The sequence below is a fragment of the Vulpes lagopus genome, chromosome 23, assembly GCF_018345385.1.
Source record: "Vulpes lagopus strain Blue_001 chromosome 23, ASM1834538v1, whole genome shotgun sequence".
NCBI lineage: Eukaryota > Metazoa > Chordata > Mammalia > Carnivora > Canidae > Vulpes > Vulpes lagopus.
This window is the reverse complement of record NC_054846.1, coordinates 27816578-27837004: the sequence shown is the minus strand read 5'-3', so window position 1 is coordinate 27837004 and position 20427 is coordinate 27816578. Positions and strand designations below refer to the sequence as shown.

Here is a 20427-nt window from a genome sequence, read left to right as displayed (position 1 = left end):
TTAACTGGTGTCACAAATTTTTTGAAATTTTATTGGAGTTTGATAAGACCAAGTAATTTAATAATAAAGAATTGTTTAGGATTAAAAGATAAAGATTCATCACATAGAATCCTTATTCATTATTTTAATAAAATACTAATAAAATTACTAATATCTAGTGTCATTACAAATAAGCAAAACTAATTATCCTAAATAGAAACTCATTTCCTACTATATTAAAAGCAATAAAAATACTAAAAAGCAGTCTATTTCAAAAATTGACTTGGAGGAGTTGTTGTCAGTTGGGGGCTATTTTGCCTCCCAGAGATTATTTGGCAACATGTGGAGACATTTTAGTTGTTAAAACTGGACAGGGTGCTACTGGCATCTAGTGCTTAGAGATCAGGGATGCTGCTAAACATACAATACACAGGACAGTCCTCCACAACTATCAGTAGTGCTGAGGTTGAGAAATCCTGATTTAGATTAAGTGTGATGTGGCTTTTCAATAGTAACAGGAAATGTAGGCGCTGAGAGATTAAGGTATGTGGATAGGCATTTTTTCCTGTATTGCTAATCTAAATCCTAGGCTCCTTGAGTACTTGGCATGCTCATACTAGTTACCATGTTGCCTCGAGGCCTCTGTTCACTTCTTACTCTGTTCCCTAGGGCTGGCTCACCCTCTTGTGCTTCCCACCTTCTATCCACATTCCAGCCTCCCCCAAGTCCTGATGGCCACTCCTTGAGATTAGATGCTGCTAATTGGATGAGCTGTCAGAGATGCATAGCAGGAAATTCCTAGAACAAATGGGCATTGTTCTAGATGATTTTAAAGTTCCCAGATGTCTAAAATGGGATCTGCTCCCCCCCTTGAAAAAAAACCTCCCTTTGTCCTTCCCTCTCAGGAGCTCTGGACATTGGCCACCCCTTTGTAAAGTGCAGTAATGAAGATGGGAAATCAGTTATAATACATGTTCGGAACCTGAGCAGCATGCGGCACATTAGATTAAGACTGGGGGCTCTAAATTCAGAAGAACACAAGTTTGAATCCCACCTCTGCCAAAATGTAATGGAGTTTAAGCAAATATTTAACCTTCCTAGGTCTTCTTAGATCTCCTTTCTCGCATCTGTAAAACAGAAATAAGAGTAATTCCTCTTTGGCTCTTTGGGAGGATTGAATAAAATAACATGTATAAAGCATTCAACACAGAATGCAATAAGTACTAAAAAATATTAGCTCATATTATTTATTATTTTTCAGCTGTTAAAATAATATTTACAAAATTTTTGAAGACACAAACACCATTGATAATATAATTTACAATGAACTGCAAAAGTATTTTCTACAATGGGTATAGAAAGAGAAAGAAAAGCTGAGGGCAGCCTAGGTGACTCAGTGGTTTAGCGCCACCTTCAGTCCAGGGTGTGATCCTGGAGACCCGGGATCCAGTCCCACGTCAGGCTACCCGCATGGAGCCTGCTTCTCCCTCTGCCTGTGTCTCTGCCTCTCTCTCTCTCTCTGTGTCTCTCGTGAATAAATAAATAAAATCTTAAAAAAAAAAGCTGAAAACCAGTATACCAAATATTAATAGAGGATAGTGGGATTGTGAATGATTTTGTTTTGTGTGTGTAGTTTTTACATTTTATAGAATGTGCAAGACAGATTTCTAAAATTAAAAATTTAATAGTATTAAATGATATCACATGCTTCTCTTACATTTAGCATTAGGCTAGTACTTTAACGTTATTAAACGGCAAGATAACCGTCATTCTCATGTCGTTTAGGCTACTGAAAATAAAGATGATAATGAGTTTTTAGATCCTGTTTCCCTAAATTCTCGAGAATATTTCAACGTTCATCTGTGGTTGAGGTGCCGCTTAGCATTGGTGACTGCATTTGTTGCACAGGTTCATGGCATTGGGATGGTGACAGGTACAAATATCCTATTTTCTTAAAGTTTTCAGAAAAATTAATTTTACTTAGGTAATGGAGGTTTTATTGAGATACATTTTATTATTATAACATTAATATTTTCTAACTTTATAGCTTGATCTGTTTCCAGAATAAAAAATTCATGTCATTAAATAATCATTTCAGTAGTTCCTTGTATTACTGAAAATGGCTTATATGTTTCTGATGTATGCAAAACAGGCAAGGAGACTTCCAAATACTAATGTGCAGGTCTTCCTGTCATTTAGGAAGGCAGCATAGCATAGGGGTCCCCAGCATTGGTTCTGGCTCCAGGTACTTGATTTGGGTTCAAATGTTCGGTCCACTACTTTCTCCCTGTGTGATCTTGGCCAAGTCTCTTAATCCCCTATGCCTCAGTTTCCTCTTCAGTTAAAATGGAAAAAAATTGTACCTACTTCATAGGGTTATTGTCAGTCTTAAATGTGTTCAATTTATAAAGTTTAAGATCATAGCCTGCCCACATATACATGTTAGTTCTTATAGTGATTATAATAATTATCTATTTGTAAATCTGTCCACCCATCTGTATCTATCTTCTACATTAAATTTTTCCATGTAATGTCATTACTTTTACAGCACTGCAATAACCAAAAGTACTTTCTCCCAAATTGCAACACATTTATTTTTAATGTTTCATGTAGTCTGTTTTCCAAATTTATATCTTCCTGTTTTTCTATATTATGCAATATTCTTGTGATGGATATTGGGAGAGTTATGTATATGTAATTTCCTACTTTCCCAGTGTATTTTAAATAACTGCATTATTTACTTTAGAAAACGATATGATAGATTATGTCAGCCTCATCAATGAAGTGTGCGAGGAGGCAAAAAGTGCAGGTGACACGGAGCTACAGGCTGAATTCTTGATGCAAGCTGTCATCATTGGCTTACAAGAAAAGCATTTAAAGGCAGACATCATAACAAACCTTGAGGTAGGAAGGAAACTTCATTCACGTTGATATTTACCTACTGATTCTGGTTAGAACAAAAGGAGAGAATTTTAAATTCCATTAGGTGCTGAATGCATGATAGTTTGGCCAGCTCTTGCTTCAATGAATTGGAAATGGGACTATCAAAAGGAATAATTTTATTTTAATAGGCTATAATACATTTGCTTGAAGAAAGTGAATTTATTTCTCCTCGATCTCATTTAACTCTGGTGAGAAGCATGCTTTTGCTGGATGACTTAACAAAAGCCGAGAAATTCAAGGAAACTCCTTTAAAAACAGAAAAATTACATTTGTTGACTCAGTCTCACAACATTCTTATTGAACAGGTGAGCATGATTTTGTGTCCTCAAGACTTAGCAACTTATCTTTCTGTCTTCTTATTCCAAACCACGTTAGCTAGTTACTAACTATAATGTTCCTTTTACAGATGCTAACTTTTGGAGAAACAATGGAATTTCCCTTATCAAATATGGACTATGCAAGCCCTTTACAGCCTTTGAAAAATATTTATCTTCCTCATGTCATGTTATTGGCCAAAACAAAAATGAGAATTGGTAAGAACACTTAAACGTATATTACACTCAAGTCACTGAAGAAAAATTTTTATTTTTAGGAGGGTTATCATAGGAATGCACTCAAATGGAGCAATATTTATGAATACTCAGGCTCCATTTATTTTAACAAATAGTTTTTGATTATTTACCATGTGCCAGACTCTCTGTGAGGTTCTGGAAAGTTACTAGAGATTAAATGGATATAGTCCCTGATCTTAGTGTGGGAGACAGAAATAAGCAAGTAAACAAAGCATGAAATGCATATTATATATAAATATTGTATAAAATCTTTTAACACATAAAATATTTATAACGTTTTATAAACGTTTATAAAATTTAATAAGATAAATATTCTATAAAATAGAATGTATATTTGATAACTACCAGACAGAAAATCAAGGAGGATATAGAAAGCTTATGTACGGTAATGAATTTTTTTTTTTTTTTTTTTTACGGTAATGAATTTTGTATAGGTATGTAATTATAAGTTGTGGTCAGTTTTATGAAAGATATGTTTAAGAGATTTCCATAGATAAGATGGCCAGCTCCTAGAGCTTAGCAAGCCACTGTCCTGTAAACATGCTTCTTATATACAAACTATTCCAGAGGCCATTCTCTGAACCTTTATTGGGCTCCTTTATTATCCATTGCTGGGCTCTGATATGCTGAGCCACTATTTTTCTGCCCTGATCACCCTGGGGACAGGTATCAGACTACTGGCAGAGCCCCCTGAAATTATTTAGACTAGCCAATCCTAAACCTCTTAGCCTGCTTACAACATAATCACTCCCTCCTACCAAATACAGAGTAAAGGTTTTTATCCACATTTTCTTCTTGCTTCCTCAATCTCCTGACTGACTTTTGTGCTTTTCTCTATGGCTGTGGTGTATCCCATCCTCTCCCCTGCCCTTACCCACAAGTGTGAGTAATAAACTATCTTTTCAGTGGTACTTGTCACCTGGCCTGTTGACCTCATCACACCTGAATAGTAATAAAACCTACATTTTAAAACATTACCCTTTATCTCCTGAGCCCCATGTGCCTCTGGTACCAGCAGCTGCTCAGCTCAGGAGAGACTAGAATGGAGAAGGGAGGGCAAGAGAGGTGTGGTCAAACCATCATCTGTCCAGAATCTCCTCCTTAATGTCCCTCTGCTCCTCCCTCTCATAATTATTGATTATTATTATTATTATGTAATTTATCATCATCATCGATATGAATTTTGCTATTAGGGGGAGTAAATTGCATCACCTCTACATTATTGAGTTTCCTTATTTATGAAATTCGGCTGGGCTGACTGACCTCTGGCATTCCCTCTAGCAATCTGATTCTATGAGAGCTATTTTTGTGCATTTTTAGTCCACAATTTGTTGCATTATCAGTATATTTGATTTCTACAAGAACTTTAAGTACAGACTGTGTTAAATTGTACGGATTGTGTTAAATCAAATGTATTCTCTACTTTCATGACTTCCTACTCTTGAAGATGTGTCACTACTCAGTGACAATGGTGCCACTGTTTTTTAGACTCACTTGAGGCAGAACAGCTTGTTTTCTGTTATATTATATTAAATACAGACTTAAAAAACAAAACCAAAAGCAGCTTTTCTGTCAAAACAACATCAGTTTCACAACTTCTTTTTCACAGAGTTTATGTTTATTGGAAACAGGAGCACTTCAATATTATGAAGCATAAAATCATCTGATTTGATGCTTTCTTGACAGTTTTCTTTTATAGTGGGCATACAGATTGCATCACAAGAATAGAGCCCCTTAAATAATTGTTTTTTCTTTGTGAGAGCCTCTGACAGAAAAAGGCATTTTGAGATTGTTTTTGTAAGACCAAAAATAAACATCATGGTTGTTCGGGATTATTTTTCCCATTAATCACTAAACCTTAAGCTTTATGATAAGATGGAAAGGTAGATTACTGATTGATTGTATAATAGGAGTGAAGAAAGTTGCAAGAATGATGCTAGGGAGTAAGGATATGAGGAAGCCAGTCACGATCTCTACCCTCAGAAAGCCTGTTATCCAGTTAGGGGGAGAGAAAGAAAAGTGTTGGTGATTTCTGTAACAAGTCTGTTTCTAATTTTAACAAAAATCTAGAAGACAATTCAAGTGCTTTTATTGATACTTTATTATACATAGTATATATTCCATATATGGTACATATATATATATACATGTGCCTAAATTACATGAAGATACTTGATCTTATTATCTTATATTAATAAACAGCTATAGTATAATTTGAAACAGTGAGACGCATAAAAATGGGTGATGTGTTGGAATATGAGATTGTATTGGACAAATGATGTCAGCATATGCTTGCCTGGGATCTATTCATAATTGGCCATTGTTGGGGTGAAGAGCAGGGACTCTGGAGAAAGATTTCTGGTCTGGTTTCCTTGAGCAGGGCATTTTAACTCCTCTGTGCTTCAGTTTCCTCTCTTGTAAAAGGTGAATAAGAAAAGTAGCAATCTTACTGGCTTGTTGTGAGGTGATGCAAATGTGTGCCTTGTTAGAAGGGTACTACTTGATAGCTGTATAGACACTAGTGAGTCTCACTGTTCTGTGCCTGGCCTCCTTGCTTTCTTGGGAGCACCCTGGAAGCAAGGCTCAGTTTCTTCATCTCCATTTTTTCTCACCAGTGTGCTGTTAACCTGCAGAGTAGGTTCAGAGTAAAGGCCCCTTGACTTCTTGACTTCTTCCTGGAGGAAAGAGAGAGAAAGAGAGAGAGACACTGTTTCCATCCTTCTGTTCATTCCTCAACTAAAAACTTACAAAAAGTTCTAGGTTTCTTGAGAACTCTTTGTAGGGCATAGCATTTTGGAATTGAAAAACTTCTGAACCCAAAGGGACCCTAGATATTTTCTGCTTCTACTGCCTCATTTTTCAGAGGAAGACATTCAAGACCCAGAGGCATGTTGGGATTTGTTCAAGGCCTCAAATGACATGGCATGGACCCAGCACTTACTTCAGCTGGAACCCAGAAGCTGTATCATTCTGCAATCTTACACTACCTATCTGTATTTCTCTACTGTAAAGGTTAAACTTTCCTATTGATAAGTATTTTTCCCCATTGCCTTCTACTCTTTTTTTTTTTAATTTTTATTTATTTATGATAGTCACAGAGAGAGAGAGAGAGAGAGAGAGAGGCAGAGACACAGGCAGAGGGAGAAGCAGGCTCCATGCACCGGGAGCCCAATGTGGAATTCGATCCCGGGTCTCCAGGATCGCGCCCTGGGCCAAAGGCAGGCGCTAAACTGCTGCGCCACCCAGGGATCCCTGCCTTCTACTCTTTATCCTAACATTTTCCTTGTTTAAAATTACCATAAGATAAGGCAATCTTCAGCTGCCACATTCTCTGGGAAGGCTTCCCTAACCTCTCTTTGGTCTAGACAAAGGCCCCTTGAGTGTAACCTGCCACCACATCGCCCTGTACTTTCCCTGCCACTCAGTTGACAACACAGTATTTTAAATGTCTCTCAGGCCATTCTCATTCCCCATTAAACACTAAGCTCCATAATCTGACTCTTGTCATATTTTAAGAGTGTGGGCCTTGGAGCCAGACTTGCCTTGGTTCTGATCACAGCCCTGCTACTTCTAGTCACATGACTTTGAGCAAATTACTTAAACCTCACTGCCACTGCTTTCTCCTCTGTAAAGTGAGTGTACTAATGAAATTTTGTCAGAATTGGGAGGATTACATGAGATAATGCTTAAGTCTTTGGGATGGAACCTGAATTGTAGGAAGCACTTAATAAACCTGAGCTCTTATTTTTCTCTTTTCTCATTTTTTTCCCCAGTGCCTCTCATTTTACCCAGAACTCAGAAAATGTTTGCTGAATAGATATCTGTCTGTCTGTCTGTCTGTGAGGGCACACAGATTAAATTTAATGCCTCTTTAATAATACAACAGATCTTCATTATGTTAAGTGCTGATGGGACCACACAAGAAGTATAGCACATGGCCCTTATCCAAATGGCTTTTGCCATCTAGTTGCAATGACAAAATATGCATAGCAAGCAACCACTAATAGAGCTGAATAGAAACAAAATTACTGCCTATTAATATATGCAAATTTTTATTGGGGACAATATAAAACTTCAAAAACTTCCAGATGTTACCCTGCTAACAACCTCATCTTAGGAACACAGTTGTTTTATAGAACATAATGAAATTTTAGAACTGAGACTTGAGAAATTGTCCTTCATTTTAAAAATGAGAAAATGTTGAAATTTTTCAAAGATAAAGTTTCAAAGGGCCACTGTTATAGTTTGTTGAGATATTTGGGTATTGAGTTTTAAGAAAATATTTCTTAGATGCTAAAAAGACTACCAGAGTTCTTAATAGAACTCACTGTGTGAGAGTTCTGATGACTTGGAGGCTTGTTATGAACAACTTATTCCCTGTAGGACATACACTGGCCAAACAAGTATATTATGCCAGTAAAAAGAAGGATCCCTCGAAGTGGTTTCCTGCCCTTCGTGTTTTTGAAATAGCACTGAAGCTCTGTAAGATATCAGCAACAGAAGAACATGAGGTGGAAGCCGAAATTCTTTTTCAGAAAGGTAAGATGTATTTGGGGTCAGAACTATGATAAAGTTTATGGATTTTTTTTTCCTATTAACAATAGGCTTCTTGAAAATCTGGTCAGTGACTATAAAAAGTACCAATTTTACAAAGGGCTTACTGATGACAAAGACATTGGTACCTCTGCTAGACTCAGTTTGGAATAAAGAGAACACTGCTTATTTTAAGTTTATACCAAGAAAGTGGGGGTGGGGAGAGTACTGCTTCTTAGTTTATTTTATAATTACAATTGACCCTCCTTTTGCAAAATTTCATGTTTGGCTCAAAAATGTCATCATCAGCCATTTAGTTATGAATAATATTTCTTAATGCTTGGAAGACATTTTTTATGTATGATTTCATTCCTTAACTAGGAATTTTAGTTAATTTCTATAAAAGATACATATTCTTTTAAATAGCCATAGCACATCTATATTTATAACTTATATACAATACATATTTGTATAATACATTCATACATTTTATTGTGGCTATTTTAGCCATGAAAAGAGTGATGATGATGATTGCTGTCATTTATTGATCATCTACTAGATGCAAGGCTCTGTAGAAATCTGTGTTTTAATATCTCATGTTGCTAATTCTTACAACAGCTCTACAGGGTAGACATGGCCAATCCTCATTGACAGAGGAAGAAAATGATGTAATCTGGTTATGTAAATTTCTCCAGATCAGCAGCTACTTAATGATAGTGCCCAGATGTGAACTTCACACTGGGAGGCTCTGTGCACTATTCACATGCTGCATGAAAATTGCAAATCCTTTTATAGTGATAAAAGTTTTCCCTTTCTTGCCCATTTGGCTACAGAAGTGCCATTCCAGTGAAGGCTGCAGCTTACCCTGAGGTCTGAGAGCTGTGTGAGCACTAATGCATTTGCATCATTTGTGATTGTTTTCAAATGTTCGTTGACTTTCTAGAACTTGTTTAAGGGAGATGTTTTCTATGACATCTGCAATACTAGACAAAGGAAAGAGGACATGGATGTAGATAAAGGGAATGAGCCCTACAGGAAGAAAGGAGGGTACAAAGTAAGGAAATAGAGAGAAAAATAAGATGGTAAGAACATTTGTGTCCGGAAAGCCAAAGGAGGCTTTGACTCAATGTTGATGACTAAAGGCAAGGTGAGCCTGGAGACTCCTGGGGAAGGAAGCAAAAGATCTTTCTTTCACTATTAGCTGACCTTACAGCAAAAACAACAGACAGATGGGCAAAAAGGACAGCACATCCAGTTTTCTGAAGTTCCAGTGTGAAATATTTATTTCTGAAGTTCTAAAAGATAGAAAAAGGAAAAACCATTTTTGTATATATATATATATATATATATATATATATATTTTATTCTTTCAGGCAAAATAGAACGTCAAATATTGATGGAAGAGAAATCTCCAAGTTCGCAACTTGAGAGTTTATTTGAAGCTATACAGCTAAGCTTGAGAAATGATCAAAACTCAGGGTAAAAATAATCTTTCCATTATTATAACAATATATGTTTTGGTATAAGCCCCATGTTTTGGTAATACATTGAACATTCCAGGCTGGGATGATTGGGAGACCCTCTTCCCTGTGGTCTATTGTCCAACAGGTTTACTTCCTTTTCAGGACTATTGCCCTTGGCTCTGACCCAAGGCCTTGTTTATAGTGATGGTTGATTATGGCAGTTATTGTGGTGGCATATTAGACTGTGATTTTGCTTCTAGTCTTTACTCACATCGATCTCCTGTCTGTCCCAGGATTCTAGCAGCCACCTATCGATGTGATATTGTATCTAGATAAGATTTATCTGGATGTTCACTCTGGTCAAGAGGACCAGGACTGGCCAACTTAATTCTATATAAAAATCAACTTAAGATCGAGAATAAGCCACAGTTATTACATCTACACTGATTTTTAAAAATTTAAATTCTATTTGCCAACATATAGTATAACATCCAGTGCTCATCCCATGTATATGGAGTTAAATGGCTCCAACTGACAGGTTTGATAGCGAATGCACAGACCTAACCCATACTGAATCACTGCTTTCTGCATAACTCTGTGTGTCTCTTTCCATATTAATTGGTGTAGGAGAATAGAAAAAGAGGTCTGGTTTTCAAGGTAGGTTCCTTCAGTCCTGATTTTTCACTTCTTTTGTGCGTTGTGTGCTGCACTGTTCTAGAATGGTCTTGATGCCGGGCTTCAGAGCAGTCATGTCATAGAGTGTTGTCAGAACAGGACAAGGTAGATTGCTCAAGAGCTTCCAATTTCAGTAGGGAGGAAGGTGCTGGTGTCAATGCCAACAGTGCTATGAAAAGAGGGTGCGAGTATGGTATAGATACTGGTTTTGTCTGTTTTTACCTTTAATTAGCTCAGAAATTGTGGAAAATGATGTAAAATGATTATGAATGGTGAAGCTATTTAATAAGTACAATGTTATATCATTTTAGGTTGATAAGAGACTCCTACTTAGAAATGGCCCTATTATTTTTACACATGAGGAAGCCAAAAAACAAACTTTCAACATCACCGTTAACACTTAAGGTAATAAACTATTTTGTTAGAAATCTTAAGTCAGTTGTCTTTGAACCTGCTATTTTGGTGACTTGCTATTGACCTAATGAGACTGATTTTCCTGTATGACTTGGATAAATTAATTAATTACTTTATAGTCACACTCATGTTTAGATGCCTCTTTGGATATTTTATATAAGGTTCTGAAAATAGAGATCATGGGGACATTTTTACCTGTTAAAATATTATACATGAGATGTGGGTATGTGTAAATACTCTAAGATCTTTATATTAATCAGGAAATTGCAAGAAATGATATGTTTCTGAAGCAGATGTAAGATTTTCATCATGGATATGGTATACAAACAGATCACCTTTTGATAGAGTCATTCATTTATTCATCACATACCTATTTACTATGACCTAGACAATATTCTGGAAGGTTATCAAGCAGTGATTAAGACAAACTTAGTCCTTGTCCTCATGGAGCTTACTTTTCAGTAGAGGGAGACAGACAATAAACAAGTAAAAGAAGAAGCAAGGTAGGAGGAAGGAAGGAAAAGAGGGAGGGAAGAGAAGGAAGGGGCATGATTTAGGTGGTGAAATTGGGGATTAGGAAAGAACTTGCCTTGGTGGAACTATGAATGACTGTGTTGGGAAGACATGAGGTTCAAGGTGGGATTTACCAGATAAGGAGGGAGCCATGCAAAGAGTTGCAGAGATATATACTATTTTAAAGCAGTGCTTCCAAACTAAGGGGGGCAGAAGCATCGATCCTGTGAAAATACAGAATCCTATTTGGTAAGTTGGGGATGGGGTCTGAGGTTTGGCATTTCTAAGGGGCTCCAGGTTAATGCTGCTGCTGCTGGCCTGGGGGCCACACTTGAATTCCAGGAATCTAGGCTGAGGGAGATCCTGTGGGCAGGATGTGGGTGCATTGGAGATATGTGAATCCATAACTTCTAGTTTTTACTTTTTAAATTTCAGTGGACTTTTTATAATTCATCTCAGTTAAGTAATCCTTTGACCCACCAAGAGATTTTTTTCAGAAAATTTTGGTGTCAAATCTCTAACTTTTGAGACAGCATGGGCATGATTTATACCTTTAGGCAAACAGACTTTTCAGCCAGTTGAATTATTCATATGGTGGCTGCTGAGGTGGATAAAGCAGAAATTATTCTATTTTTTATCAAAATTATTGCATAGAAAACTTACTTTTTATGATGTGATAAACATGTTTATTTCTAATAAGAGAAAACAAAAATCTTTACTTCCATGGCAAGTAGCAATGCAAATTAATAGGATCTAGGATAGTAATATATCACCTTTTTGGCCTTTACTAGAGAAGTGTTTATAATTAAGAGCTTGAACAAAGTAGAATTTGAATGAAAAAAAAAGCATAATTCCATACAGCATCACATTTTCTATGTGACATAATACAAATATTTTAGCAAGTTATATAATTACTAGAAGCACAGAAAACAGCCAAAGACAAACATAAATTTATCCAGACACATTCAACCATTGAAATATCACATTAGAAATTTGTCCTAATAAAGACAATGCTTTATAATGCCTTAAAAGAAAGCACTAATGCTTCACCTTATGGAGAATCTACAGGCAGAATGACCAGAGACTGGTTTGGGTGTGAATCCTAGCTTCGTGACATACCAGCACTGTGATTGGGACCTGTCTAAACTTAGTTTTCTCATCTGTGAGATAGAGGTGAGGATACTGACCTCTTAGAGTAGGTGGGGGAAATAAACAAGATAATGGGCCTAGCATGTAATAAGTACTCAAAAAAGAGTGGTGCACTATTCTGTGTCAATATGTGACTAAACATTCACATTTTATCTTTCTAGAGTATTTTGTATATGGTAGCTATTCAATAATTATTTTTTAATTAAATGGAATTGACTATTTCACAAACATGTATTCATTCATTAACCAAATACTTATTGAGTGCCTAATGTATGCCAGGCATGTTATTCATTTTTCCTAAGAAGCACAGAGGAACAAGGCAGAGAAATAACTGTATCAAAATCTAATGAGGACCATAATCAAGATATGTTCAAGTAGAGAAGTGGAACAAAGTGAGAACTAATTCAGCTTGGGGGAATACTGGAGAAAGCTTCACAGATGTGATGAATTTTGAAGAATGACTGGAAGTTTTCCAAATAGTTAAGCAGGAGGAAAATAGTTCAAAGAAAGAGATTAGCAAGCACACATATTAAAAACAGATTTATTGAGATATAATTCATGAAATTAACCTATTTTAAGAGTATAGTTCACAGATATTTAGTAACTTTACCGAGCTGTGGAGCTAGCATCACCATCCAGTTTTAGAGCATTCCCGTTATTTCCACCCCTAGCCCCAAACAACCACTAATTTGTTTTCTATTTCCAAGATTGGCCTTTTCTGTATATTTCATATAGTGGAATTTCATATAAATGGAACCATACAATATGTAGTCTTTTGTGCCTGCTTTTTTTCACTTAGTGTTACATTCTTGAGGTTCACCCATGTTGTAGCATGTAACAGTAGTTTGTCCCTTTTTATTGCTGAATAGTATTCCATCGTTTGGATCTACAGTATTTTCTTTGTCCATTCTACAGTTGATGGATATATGAATTGTTCCTACTCTTTTGGCTGTTTTGATTAATGCTGCTTTGAATGTCTGTATACAAGTTTTTAAGTGAACCTGTTTTCAGATCTCTTGGGTGTATATCTAAGAATCGAATTCCTAGATCATATGTTAGCTCTAAGTTTAGCCTTTTGGTGATCTGTCAGATTGTTTTCCAAAGTACCTGTACCATTTTGTATTCCTATGAGCAGTGAATAGGGGTTCCAATTTCATCACAGTCTGGCCAAAACTTGTTATTATATGTATTATTGATTGTAGCCATCCTGGTGGGTATGAAGTATATCTCCTTGTGGCTTTGGTGTACATTTCCCAGCTGGCTAATAATGTTGAGATCTTTTCATATGTTTCCTGATCATTTCTGTATCTTCTTTGGGGGACTGTTTATTCAAATCTTTTGCCCATAACCTAAACGGAGATATATCTTTTTTTTTTTTTAATCACAAGAGTCTTCAAAATGTGTATTCTAGATTCAAGTCCCTTATCACCAATTTCCTCCAGTTGATGGCTTGTCTTTTCACCTTGTTAATAATGTCTTTAGAGACAAAGTTGTAAATTTTAGTGAAGTCCAATTTATCATTTTTCTTCTTTTATATATTGTGCTTTTAGTTGCATATCTAAGAATTCTTTTAAAAGATTTTTTATGTATTTATTTGAGAGAGAGAGCGAGAGAGAACAAATAGGAGGAGGGGCAGAGGGAGAAGCAGATTCCCTACAGAGCATGGGACTTGATCCCAGGACTGTGGGATAATGACCTGAGCCAAAGGCAGACACTTTCCAACTAAGCTACTCAGGCACCTGCATATCTAAGAATTCATTGCCTAACCCCAGATGCTGAAGATTTTCTTCTATGTTTTCTTTTAGAAGTTTCATAGTTGTAGCTTTTATGTTTAAGTATGACCCATTTTGAATTAATATTTATGTAAAGTGCAAAGATCTAAATTCTTTTGCACATAGATATCCAGTTGTCCCTGGTATCTGTTGTTCAAGAGACTATCTTTTCGACATTGAATTGCCTTGGCACACCATTTTCAAAAATTAATTGATCATAAATGTAAATGTTTATTCCTAGACTCCCAGTCCTATTACACTGAGCTATAAGTCTACCTTTATAAGAGTATCCACCCTCTTGGTTATTGTGGCTTTCAGTAAGTTTTGAAATTGGAAAGTACATGCCCTCCAGCTATGTTCTTCCTTTCCAAAATAGTTTTGGCTACTTTGAGTCTTTTGCATTTTCATATACATATTGTAAAGGCTGCTTGTCAATTTTTTGCAAAAAACTAACAAAATTTTGTCAGGGATTGTGTTAAATCTGTAAATTAATTTGGGGACAATAGGCATCTTAATATTGAATCTTCCAATTCATGAATATGAACTGTCTCTTCATTTATTTAGATATTAATTTGTTTCAGTAATGATCTTTACTTTTCAGTGTATAAATTTTGTACATTTTTGTTAAGTTTATTTCTATTGTGAATGGAATGTTTTCTTCATTTCATTTTCAGATTGTTCACTGATGATACATAGAAATACAAATGATTTATGAGTATTGAGTTTTGTGTCCTATGACCTTGTTATGCACATTTATTAATTCTAGAGATGCATGTATGTGTGTCTTGGGATTTCCTACATTTGTCTTCTGCAAGCAAATACCACTTTACTTCTTCATTTCCAGTCTAGATACATTTTCTTCTTTTTGTTTGTTTGCATGAGCTAGAATCTTATACACAGTGTTAAACACCTTCTCCATCTAAAAAAGATACCCATTATATTCTTTTCCTGTCTACATTATTCTATTTTGAACTCTAGCCCAACCATCTTAGTAAAGCCTCCCTCTCAATTCAAAATGAGATTTGATTTCTTTTTTAAATATCTGTCACTACTTGTTCTTACATTATAATTATTAATGTTATTATGTATTCTTCATTTAATGTCTATTAGTCTTGTTTCCAGAATTTAGGTAAATTACCCAAACTTACAGAGCCAGTAAGCTGGCAAGGGCTACCCCAGAACCTAAGTAGTTTCATTACAGCTAATGACTAGGGTCTTCATATCTTGGTACAGGGCTGTATTGCTAAGATCTCCTCAGGCAGATTTCTTCAGGTATCATCTACCTCCTACAAATCTTAGCCCTTGATCTAGACCAGGCCATATTTGCACGTTGTTCTGGCATCAGCATTATTCATTGACTTTTTCCTTGGGAATCTTGTAGGCAGGAGTAAAAGAAAGATATCTTTTGTTATTGTTTGTTTTATTCTGCAGTCTTGTTGAAGATTAAAGTATTAGCCAAAATATGAACATCAAAAAATTGGAACCAAGCATTCTAATTGAATAGTTTTATCCAGATTAGTTAAATGTTAAGAACTGTTTATTTTAAAGGTGACTTTAAAAATGTGAAATAGGCAGATACTATGTTACTAGTGGAGTTTCTGTCAACTTTCATAGCATGCACTTTCTTATGTTTAAAAAACTGAACACACACATACAGAAAAACTTAACACACAACACACAGTAAAAAATATCCCCATTTAATGTTATTTTTGCTATTCTATGGAATTTTATGATTACATTATCGCTTTAACAGTTTCCCAGTTAAAAAGATGATAGCAGGGCAGCCCAGGTAACTCAGCGGTTTAGCGCTGCTTCAGACCAGGGCCTGATCCTGGAGACAAGGGATCAAGTCCCACATTGGGCTCCCTGCATGGAGCCTGCTTCTCCCTCTCCCTGTGTCTCTGCCTCTCTGTCTCTCTGTCTGTCTGTCTGTCTCTCATGAATAAATAAATAAAATCTTAAAAAAAAGGTGATAGAAAATACCTATCAAAAATCTTTAAGTAGATAAAAAAATCTTTAAGTAACATTCTTATTTCTGACATCCTTTTTTTTTCTGACATCCTTATATATGATATAGTCAATGAATAAATCCTCTATTAAAATGGCAAATATCATTTTAAGGAAGCATTTCCTTAATATTTTTGTGTTTATTTTATTGTTACTCAAATAATGTAAGCTCATTATAAAAAATTAGAAAATATGATAAAAATAATCACCCTTAAAACCCAGGGTAACCACTGTTATTAATTTTCTCTGCTTCTATATACAGGGAGTATATGTGTGTACATGTCTTTTTAGAAATAGGATAACACTTTGCATACTATTTTGTAACCCCTACTTTTCCTTCTCTAATATATTTTGAATACCTTTTCATGTCAATAGATACATATACATTATTGTTCTTTTTTTTACATTATTATTATTCTTAATGGCTACCTAGTGTTCCACTGAAAAGTCATCTTCAGAGGATGAGGAAATTTACCATGAAACTTCATGATGTCTTTATCTTTATCATAATGTATGTGCTATGTTTTTTAGGCTCCTACCAGAAGGCATAGTTCTATTAAAGAACCAACAGTAAATAAATTTGAAATGTACACTTCACTGGCCTGGATTGTGATAAGAGCTGCTGCCCAGGTTGGTGTGATTTTTATTTAATTTTTCTTTACTGTCCTATCTGTATCCTCTATCTGCCAGCAGTTAGGGCAGCACAATGTATCTCTATGAGAGAAAGGAAAATTCACATTCTTTATAATTTATGCCAATGATGTTTCTTTGGGAAGATTAGAAATGCTCCTTACATATGTAGTGATTTTAATCTTTATTAGCCAGACCTGGCTTTGTTTGTTTCAGCTTTTCTTTAATGAAAGTATTGGCAGATACATATGAGCACATTTTGACATTTTGGCAAATATCTGTTGTAGCTAGGTGAGAGAGCCTATTTACAGTGGCTCATACATTAATTAAATTGTCAACAGTAATGATTTGTTTGACAATGATATATACTACCTGTTGGAGATCACATGTTGTTTTCCAGATTATCTTTATTTTTTCTTCCAATGTATATTTAATATTATTTTATGAATTCACTTTTTCACATTATTTACTTAATGGATAATCAATGAATCAGAAAGCTTACTTTTTTGGATTTTAATTATGCATTAATTTTAGGTCAGTGAAGCTGTGCTGACAATAAATCTACTTATTGGAAAAAAGAATGCTAGAACTGATAAAGTAAGCCAAGGGACATTACCGAATATCCCAGAATTTGCCACTGTGGATCTTTTGTCTTCATACACAGACTATTTGCTTGGTATGTTTGAAATGCCTAGACATTTTATGAAAACCTGATATATATAATGTGTGATCAAGTTGCAAAGATTTAATTGTGGTTTGTTGGGTTTTAGCTTAGCAAGGATAGTGGTGTTAGGAACCTCAGGGAGAGGATAGGCTTCCTAGGGCCTAGCTTACAAAACAAAGGGGAGTCATTTCATTGTATATATATACATGTTATTCAGTCAGCTCCTGCATTTCAGATGCAGGGCTCTGGACAAGTGGTATGCCCTTCTGTCTGCTTCTTTTCTAGTTCACACATGTCAAATGAGGCCTTTTGAAAATATTTACTTGTAAGTCTTTTCCTGATCCTTTAAAATGTGTACTTGCTCTCATACTCTCATGTAGCTCTTTGTTCTTTTTCTTCCTTATTTTAAATGTGTGTGTATGTGTGCATGTATGAGTGTGTACATGGCTGTACATATTTGAGCTCTTTCTCTCATTAAACTATCATCAGTTTCCTGAGAGGAGGGACCTTGATTTGCTTCCCTAACCACAGAAAATCACACATTACTTGTGCATTACAGACATTCATATTTGTTAAATGGATTAATGAATGAGAGGTTAGAATTTAAACTTGACCTCACTACTATTTATTTTTTCTCATTTAGGACTCCTTTGTTAGTTAGTAAACTATAAAATAAACCTCTAAGTGAGATCAGCAGTAACATATTTAATATTCATTTATATGTTTGTTCGTTCATTCATTTGAAAAATATTTATTGAGTGCTTTTTATGTACTGAGTACTTGGATGGGTTCTAAGAAGTAAGGTTCCAGGCTGACATTTCAGTAACAACAATAATTAAAATTTTCCTTGGCAGTAGGTGAAGCATTGAGCCAAAGGGGATGAATGAAGAGTGTTACTTGAACCTGGTGGAGGTGGGAGTCGTCTTCCTAAAGCCACTGAAAACCTATCTGTAGGCAGCAGCTTATTCTCCTGAAGTGTTAAGTCAACTTTAGCCAAAGGGCTAGTGTCTGAAATCATCCCCTACCTTGTCTTTCTTCCTTTCCAACCTAAAAATGTTTTGCCTGGGGTTAAACCATTAGATGGACTTTTTTACACGGAGGTGTAATTTTCTTATTTTATTGCTTTAATGCCTGGTGGGATTTTGCTTCATCAATCTCATCTAAAACACTGTATTGATCAGTTATTACCAAAATTATGCTATATACTAAGCAACCCTAAAACTTAGTAGCTTACAACAAAAATTCATTCTTTGACTTGTCTCATGTATTCTGCTTTGGTCTATAGATTGAGTTCGGGTGTAGCCCATGTGCATTTGTTATGAAGCCCAGGCTAAAGAGGCCATACCTATTTGGTGCATGCTCTTCTCATGGTGTACATCAGAGCAAAGGGGCCAAGCTAAATCACAGAAGCACACTCTGGGCATCTCTCCACACCATATCCCATTGGTCATAGCAAATCATAAGATCAAGTCCAACATCAGTGAGGAATGGACATCTCTGCCTGTAGAAGAGGGGAGAGGGGCATGAATGTTTCCTGAATGATAATCCAGACTGTCATACATGAGAAGTTAAATCTATGGCTGGTAGCTACCTGAGAAGAATTCTGAACTGCCGTATGGAAAGACAGGAAAAGGTGTTACAATGATCAACTAATGTTGTCACCCATGGGCACAAGCAGTAAGGAACAGCATCCCCTGTGCAGATGATCTTAGTTGATCCAATTGAGCAGGCAGTCTTCATCTTAGCTGTGCTTAATGCTATAGTGTATGCTTTTTTGCCTATATTAGTGGTTTTCATAGCATATTCCAATTTTCAATTTCTGTTTTGTGCCATTAGCACTCCTTTACTATTGTATTGAAATACTAATTTGAAATGACTGAATTTTGAGGTCCAATCTATTTTTGCATTTTTCCTTGCCTTAAGGATAATAGTTTTGCCCTCCAGTATTTTTCCTAGCAGACTGATAATTAATTCATTTTGATGATTTCCCTTACTTCAGTTATTTGGGTTGGAAGGAGGTTCTGAATCCCCTCCTGACTGCTACAAATACCCAGATGATAATGAGGTTCATATTATAAGGAATTGCTAAAGGGCAACAGCAACAAATAAAACCTGTTTGATTTTCCTTACATTAGCATACATTAGCATCCAGAAGAAAACCTCCTCAGTAATCTCACCTTCACTAGCATTGATATGTACACAAGGTGGTGATCAGTAATCATTGTGCAGAGCACTGTCAGATATTTATGTCCAAAGGGAAGGAGTAGTCATGGAACACATCAAGAAAGTGAGCATTGCCTTCCATGAGCTTCCAGTCATTTACAATCAGAACAGACTTACACCTTGAAATTATATAAATGCATCTTTTAAGAGGACCACATTATTGGAGACAGATTAAACTAAAACAAGACACAGGCAAGATGGGCATGTGAGTTAATTAGGAACATTTTCTTCTAGAAGAAGTATACTGTAAGGCAGGTGTAAATGGACCAGAGACCTGGGTAGGAGAGTGGAGAGAAAGCACATTTTCTAGGCAGAGTAACTGCTGATCAGAGAAAGATGATGACAGATAGACTAGTCATGTCTATGTGTGCCAGAAGAGATTAGTGTGTATACCAGAGAGCTACTGTATGATATCTGTTGGACAATAAGGTAATTGAGTGATTCAGCTGGTCTGATTTATTGAGGTTTCTTTTACATGGTCTTATGGAAATAGAGACCTTGAAATGATGGTACTGTCAATATAGGAACATATTTAGCTTCAGTGCAAAAAACATGTTTTAGATGGCTGCTTTCAGCCTATTTGTCTTAAAATATACTTATCTTTTTGTCTTGATTTTCTTGGGGCCTTAATATAAAAATTCAGCTAGGATAAAAATTGTTAAATTCTATAAGACACTTTGGATTAAAAGAAATTTTTAGGATTAGTGGTCCTGGATGCAGCCTCTCAGAACTAAATACACTTGGTATAAAGAAAAACATAAATGTGTGTCATACTCAAAACTAACATTGGTGAACCTATTGTCAGAATATAAAGAGCAGAAAACCGGAGCTGGGAGCATCACAATGCCGGATTTCAAGTTGTACTACAAAGCTGTGATCATCAAGACAGT

The 20427-nt window shown here is 35.8% G+C and overlaps 1 protein-coding gene across 11 annotated transcripts in view; it reads left to right on the top strand.

Moving 5' to 3' along the window:
* The window catches only part of CFAP54 (cilia and flagella associated protein 54), a 300555-nt gene that overhangs the window by 202639 nt on the left and 77489 nt on the right, over positions 1-20427 (top strand). For 10 of the 11 annotated variants that reach the window (XM_041739196.1, XM_041739195.1, XM_041739192.1 and 7 more), the window contains 9 exons: positions 1765-1912; positions 2726-2883; positions 3051-3227; positions 3329-3455; positions 7878-8033; positions 9401-9506; positions 10477-10570; positions 16552-16650; positions 17185-17326. In XM_041739196.1, coding sequence (XP_041595130.1) covers positions 1765-1912; positions 2726-2883; positions 3051-3227; positions 3329-3455; positions 7878-8033; positions 9401-9506; positions 10477-10570; positions 16552-16650; positions 17185-17326 — 1207 coding nt within the window. Of the gene's footprint in view, positions 1-1764; positions 1913-2725; positions 2884-3050; positions 3228-3328; positions 3456-7877; positions 8034-9400; positions 9507-10476; positions 10571-16551; positions 16651-17184; positions 17327-20427 lie in introns of those variants that run through there. The other variant, XR_005985335.1, reaches the window with a different exon arrangement.